This window comes from Ostrea edulis, chromosome 8 (assembly GCF_947568905.1).
Source record: "Ostrea edulis chromosome 8, xbOstEdul1.1, whole genome shotgun sequence".
Lineage (NCBI taxonomy): Eukaryota > Metazoa > Mollusca > Bivalvia > Ostreida > Ostreidae > Ostrea > Ostrea edulis.
In genome coordinates this window covers 38,624,613-38,631,811 of record NC_079171.1, presented here as the reverse complement: position 1 = coordinate 38,631,811, position 7,199 = coordinate 38,624,613, and the positions used below count along the sequence as shown (strand labels likewise).

The 7,199-nt window shown below is 34.7% G+C and overlaps 1 protein-coding gene across 2 annotated transcripts; it reads left to right on the top strand.

Moving 5' to 3' along the window:
* Nucleotides 1-600: 600 nt before the first annotated feature.
* On the top strand, nt 601-6,296 carry LOC125662329 (fat-like cadherin-related tumor suppressor homolog). 2 transcript variants are annotated; one of them, XM_048894509.2, is made up of 5 exons: nt 601-1,977; nt 3,195-3,317; nt 3,810-3,893; nt 4,135-4,252; nt 5,952-6,296. In XM_048894509.2, the coding sequence occupies exons 1-5, from the start codon at nt 1,917-1,919 to the stop codon at nt 6,034-6,036; spliced, it is 471 nt and encodes a 156-aa protein (XP_048750466.2). In that variant the 5' UTR covers nt 601-1,916; the 3' UTR covers nt 6,037-6,296. The 2 variants fall into 2 exon arrangements, with proteins under 2 accessions (XP_048750466.2, XP_048750467.2); XM_048894510.2 differs by lacking the exon at nt 3,810-3,893 and having other exon boundaries at nt 609-1,977.
* Nucleotides 6,297-7,199: the final 903 nt, after the last annotated feature.

Genomic DNA, 7,199 nt, shown 5'->3' with positions numbered 1-7,199 from the left:
CCCTGTATGCAAGTTATTTTTCTATATAATTTATGTCTACATGTAAGATAAATATGTCAACATGCAGAATAATTAATTAATTATGTCAACATGCAACAAACCTATGTTGACATGCAAGGAAAATCTAATCAGATAAGAATTTGTAAAATATTCCAAAATTATCAAATATCGCCCACGTGACTTTCAATATGCTAGATGCAACTTATTGACATGCGAGATAATTTTTGCAGATATGCAACTTATTTGTGTCAGCATGCAACTTATTTATGTTGACATGCAACATAATTATGTCAGCATGCAACTTAGGCTATTTAAGTAGGAAAGATAGGACAGTAAACGGAATAGGGAGAATAGGATAGTAATTGAATTAGGAAAGATATCGCAGTAAATGAATTAGAAAAAATACATGTATGTTGACATGCAACTTACTTATGTTGACATGCGAGAAAAAGTCGACATGCAACATATTAATATATTTATGTAGATATTTAACTTATCTATGTCGACATGCGAGATAAATATGCATGTCGACATGTTTATCTCGCATGTCGACATAAATAAGTTGCATGTCGATATAAATAAGTTGCGTCTAGCATGTTGTAAGTCACATATGGGCGATATTTGATAATTAAAAAAAAAAATTCCAAATTCATATTTAATTATATTTATTTCACGTTGACATATTTATGTTGCATGTTGACATAATTATCTTGCATGTCGACATAATCAATAGAAAAATAAGTTGTAAATAGGAGACAGAAATGTGCCATCATAATTTTTAATACTTAAAATCTAGTTCGTGTTTATAGAAAATACATTAAAATGTAAATTTTAAAAAAAATGTCTTTCCGATGATGAACGTACATTTTTGTTGGATCCATTGCAGAAAAAATTCATTAATCCGCTAACGCGGGTTATGATTTTTTTTCTTTCTGTTGTGCTAGCTACCTTCATCATCCGAATAAAAAAAACAAACATTTTATGGTTTAAAATTAAATGTCAAAATCATCAAATAAAAACTGGAGTGACGTAACGATTTATTTATATTAAACATAAAAGCAATGCATGCATCTGAAATTGCAGACTGCTTTCAAAAAACATTATTTTTATTGGTTTCTTTTTGTATTCTGTTTGATTTTTGTTTATATTCTTTATCATTTGTTTGTTTGCTTTGTTTTGTGGTGTTTTTTTTTTTTTTGGTATGCTGTCTGATTATTTGTTTATATTCTTTATCATTGGTTTTTTTTGTTGTCATGTTGATGCACCTATAAACACTGTTACGGCTTTTGAGAGTCCACCCGAGCGTCACGTGATTTTCACTCTTAACAATAAAGCAAGCAGATACCACATGACGACCTCCTGGTCATGAGGAGAACGTTGATAAAAACAGAATAACAAACGGTTGTACAGAATCAGAAATGTTCGTAGTACATTGCTATGGGATTAAGGGGGCAATTTGTAATTCTGTAAAACTCGGTCTTGATTGCAGGAGACATGGCAGTCTTCATTAACTCGCTACTCGGTTTGATGTCGCTCAGCGACATTCACAAAACTTGTACAAGCAATCGTATTCGTTTGACAGCTGGTGATACTAACGATCACATGACTGTGCACGCCTCTCGTTCCCTGTCGGATACAATCTTACTCGATGTATCTGAAACTCGCTCCCAGCCCGGTCGTCTTATCTCCTATCAATATAAAGATGTGTTCCCAGCTGAGCTGCGTGATGTAACGTATTCCTATTGCCTCCGAATCATCTGAAAATTGAATTAATATTTGCACTTTCAGTGGTGAGTTTAGGAAGGCTCTGTGTACATGTATTAAAGTACTAAATGTCGTACAGGAACCGGAAATAAATGAAAAAAAATCAACAACACAAAAAACGGATGCGTTTCCGGTTTGGATATTAACACGGGATGCTGAAGACAACACAAAGGCCGACTCTTTACATGCAGTTATGTTTCCTTTTCTTGATAGGTAAGTTATTTCATCATTTCGGGCATGAATACATTAGATCACATCTAACGTTACCTACAAAAACTTGTTTGAATTGTCCAGATTAATAAATATCTATCTATCTATCTATCTATCTATCTATCTATCTGTCTATCTATATATCTATCCATCCATCCATTCATCCGTCTACCTATCTATCAACACTCTATTTATCATGCAAAAGTTCTTTTATTTTTACAAATCATGCAAATGACATGCAAATTGCCAAACATTTCAATATAAATGAGGTACATGATATTCAGAATTCAGACAAAGCAGCAGAGAATAATTAAAGTAGATACGTATATATGTGTAATCACTATACATACATTAAATTAGAGAAAACTTTACTATGGAAAGTTACATATTTTTAGAATCCCTAGAATTAAGAAAAACTCTATGTAGATTTCGAATTAGTGAACATGACCTTCGAATTGAAAGAGGAAGATATGAATTTACAAAAACCAATTCTGGCCAGAAGATTTCTTTAGAAAGAAACAAAAGAATATGTGAATTATGTAACCTTAATTGTGTTGAAGATGAATTTCATTTCCTTACTGATTGTCCATTCTATGTTGAAGAGAGAAATATGTTTTTTAATTGTATATACAAGCTCAACAAAATTTTTATCTATCTAACAAATAAGGACAAATTTACTTGGTTGATGATTAATGAAGACAAACCAGTAATTGTCAAATTGAGTGAATATTTAGTGCAAACTTTCAGAAAAAGAAGTGATGCTTTAAAACTGCAAAAATCATTATAGTTTATTATTCATATATTGGTATAATACTGATACTGTCCATCTACTTGTATATATACATGATTAGCAATTCATATATGTATGTACTTGTTTCCCCAACATGCTGTATCCACATTCAGTTTGCAGTCTATGTAACCTGTAGTTAATGTTGTAAACTTTCTTTCTTTTTTGAATTTCCTTCTTTATAAACTGTCTTACTGCTATGCCCTCTGGGCCCAAAATTGGAATAAACTTATCTTATCTTATCTATACGTGTAATCACTATATATACATTAAATTAGATACGTATTATACGTGTAATCACTATACATATGCATTACGAGTATACGTGAAACCACTATATACATCAATTGCATGCAATTTCAAAATTGTATCATGTGACCCGAGAAAACTATATTTTATGGAGGAAAAGCGTAATTATACATTTTTTTTTTAGAACAAATAGTTGCTTCAGGAACAAACTGCTCGTCCAGCCCATGTTTGAACAATGGTTCATGCGTACAAAGTAACTTCCGGTGTGTGTGTCCCGAAGATTATGCTGGTCAATACTGCAGCATCAGTATGAAAATCTCTCTCTCTCTCTCTCTCTCTCTCTCTCTCTCTCTCTCTCTCTCTCTCTCTGCCCCCTCTCTCTTTGATTCGAATATTTTAGGTACCCCCTCCCCCCCCCCCAAAAAAAACCCAACCCCATGAATAGACAGATTAAAAGAATAGTCATTAGATATAAAACATTAAATTTCAATTTATCTAATTATTCATTATATTTTAATTTACGATTTAACATCGCCCACGCTGCAAGATACTACATGATTTAGGGCTCACGGCGGGTGTGACCGGTCGACATGGGATGCTTACTCCTGCTAGGTACCTGATCTCACCTTTGGTATATCCTGGGGTCCGTGTTTGCCCAACTCTCTATTTTGTATTGCTTTTAGGAGTTATGAGATTGATCACTGTTCGTTATTTTCACCTTTCATGTAGTACATAGAATTGGATATTATAATTGTGATTGATTAATTGATGTTTTCCGCCACACTCAATAATTTTTCAGTGATATGGTGGCGCCCAGTTTTTATTGATGGAAGAGAGAACCCAGATACAATGTACCTGGGAAGAGACCACCGACCTTCCGCAAGTAAACTGGGAAACTTTCTCACTTACCAGCGCGAGCGAGATTCGAACCCGCGCCGAGCAGAGGTGAGAGGCAGTGTGATTTTGAGCGCGATGACACTGCCTCTCACCTCTGCTCGGCGCGGGTTCGAATCTCGCTTGCGCCGGTAAGTGACTTGAGAGCTCAAATGTATGAAATCGAGTTATAAGCATTATTTTTGACAAAACATCAAGTTTGAAGGAAAACAAATATGTCTTTTTCACAGGATGTCTCCCAAAAGATCCGCACAGCGCTTATGAAGGGTTCACTTCCGGTTTCTTGTCCGGGATGGGCGCCATGTTGTTCTTGTTTTTTTCAGTGTCTTGTTCCATGTACTTCGCCAGGTAGAAAATGTTCTGTATTATAAAACTAACACAAATCATACTAATGTACTATGACGTATTCTGATTGGGGGAGGGGGTGTCGGGGGGGGGGGGGGGGGGGGGGGGGGGGGGTCAGGACACTGCTCTCAGCTGAGTGTTACACATTTATACAAACATCATTGTAAGATTTTATGCAAGATCATTAAATACCTAAAAAGAACAAAACAAAACACAAAACAAAAATTCGATATATTGAGATTAATCTTTTTGTGTGGGAGAAGATATATTTTGAAATACAGATTTAGCTGCCGTTTACGTTACATTAAGATGCCTATATATTTAGTCCTTAGTTATATACAGTGTATACATGCACTTTCATATTTCACACCAAGGATGTGAATATTTGTCCTTTTATAGACTAGGACTCGGGAACAAAATATGAAATATTCTATAGAAGTACTTGTTGTCGAAATCATTTATTTATTGACAAAAGTGTGAAATGAAGAGCTGTGTGCACTTGAAACACGGGTACAGCTTAGTGATTGTAGTTTTAAAACACATTATGAACTTGTTGGATATAACGAATTATGTTTATAACGAATTAATTTTGTTCATCTCGAGCACTTCGCATATTTTGTATCTAGTGAATGGATGGTGGGATTTTTCTTACTTTGATATCATTTTGAAGGGCTAGTAAAATCAAAATATTCTACCACAGGATTTCTCAAAATTTTGATTACTAACCGATAAATTACGCCTTAAAGTTTGCATTTACATTAAGTCTATGGGAAAAGCATATTTTATTCTAATAATTTATCAACTGTAATAAGATGCGATTTTCATACAAACGTTTTTGTTAAAAAGTTGCACAAACGTACTCTTTATCAAAATATGATTTCAAATTAATATAGTTTACCACAGAAATATTTGAAATTGTTTTCTTATTTTCCCCAAGGGCAGATAACTGTTCAAGAAAATTTTCAAGATATAAAAAATATCAACTTCTAATCATGAACTAGTCCAGGTAATTTGGTTAAATTCACTTTCATAATTATTTCACAGAACACCTTTAACTTGCTTTCAATCATTCCAAAAATGCACAACACGACTTAGTAATGGTTGACCGACCTGAACGTGTTACATATATATGAAATCTTATAGATGATAAGGATGAATCTGGAACAAATAAAAAAATATTTCTCGTCGTGAAGTATAAAATTTCAAACATAAAAATATGAAACCTTGTCCTCTGCGTGATCTTTCTGAAGCGGGTTAGGTGGATCGGTGCAGTTGAAGCGAGATTGTACATTTAATGCTAGATCTACAGCGCCAATTTTCCCTAAAATGTACGATTCTTTTTTTTAAAACGATCTGGTCGTTTTTAGTTTACTTTGTATCGGCACATACCATATCAACAATCTGTAAATTTTAACAAGCATATCTACTGTCAGAATTTTCACTACTGTTTTATGTTAAAACGAACCTTTGGTATCATTGTGGTGAGATATAGTTAACATTATTTAGTGTCATCACTTGTAACATAGGAGAGGGCGTTCTAAGTCTTTTTTAAAGAACTTGTGCCCGATTATCATGTTATAAGCACAAACATCTCTACAATAAGATATGTTCAGACATCCAAAAAAAAAAAAAAAAAAAAAAAAAAAAAAAAAAAAAAAAAAAGAATAAGGCCAAACTATACTATCACATTCTTGTTCTGTAGGAAATATGAGGTACATAGAGAGGAGAGGAGGCGGAAGGAAATGGTGATCTCTCTACGGATACCGGAAGTACGTGACGACCAATGACCCGTGTCATATTGGAAACAAACCGAAGTTGACAGATTATCGGTGTAATCATCACTGCTCATTATTTCAGTGAGCTTTGTACAATTTAAAGTGGTTATCCTCATGAACACCCGGGGGATGGCGTCCGACATTCTAATAATGTACGCGTGTTGTGATTGGTCTATAAACTGGTTATGTCATTGAGCAAACTTCCTATCTATAAACTGGTTACCCCTACCAGGGGAGAAACTACGGTATACAAAATAAAACACGGTATTGTAGTGTTCGGAGTCTGTATCCATTACTCGTCATTGAGCAGAATCCCTACCCGAATGTCCACATAAGGACGCATCGTACTGTAGCGGTTTACCGGGTTCAATCACCGGTGGCCAGTGAGCTCAATTGTTAGAGCACCTGACTAGAGAATTCAGGGGGCCCCGGTGCGAATCCCGGTCTGGTCCATTGCATTTTCTCCCCTTCTGTTAACACTTGGTGCCGTGGACCAGCCCCTGGAACTGGCAGGTGAAAATGCCTGCCAGGGGATAAAGATCCTGGGTACATGGGTTGATGTCTTCAAGGTGTGAAGGCATGTAAAGAGGAAGGAATGTGTCGGTCAACTGGGTTCGATCGCCGGTGGCCAGAGAGCTCAGTTGGTAGAGATTCAGGGGACCCGGGTTCAAATCGCGGCCTGATCCGTTGCATTTTCTCCTTTTCTGTTACACTGCAAACACATAGAACGTCTCTGTTTTCTGTACAAAATGTGAATAAATATGTAAAACATAGAACATGTACATATAACAGTATTATAAACCGAATTCAAATTGATCAAATTATTAGTGTTAACTGGGTATTTGTTTTAGTAGTGTTTACTGGGTATTTGTATTATTAATGTTTACTGGGTATTTGTATTATTAGTGTTTGCTAGGTATTTGTATTATTAGTGTTTACTGGGTATTTGTATTATCAGTGTTTACTGGGTATTTGTATTATTAGTGTTTGCTAGGTATTTGTATTATTAGTGTTTACTAGGTATTTGTATTATTAGTGTTTACTAGGTATTTGTATTATTAGTGTTTACTAGGTATTTGTTTTAGCAGTGTTTACTGGGTATTTGTTTTATTAGTGTTTGCTAGGTATTTGTATTATTAGTGTTTGCTGGGTATTTGTATTATTAGTGTTTACTA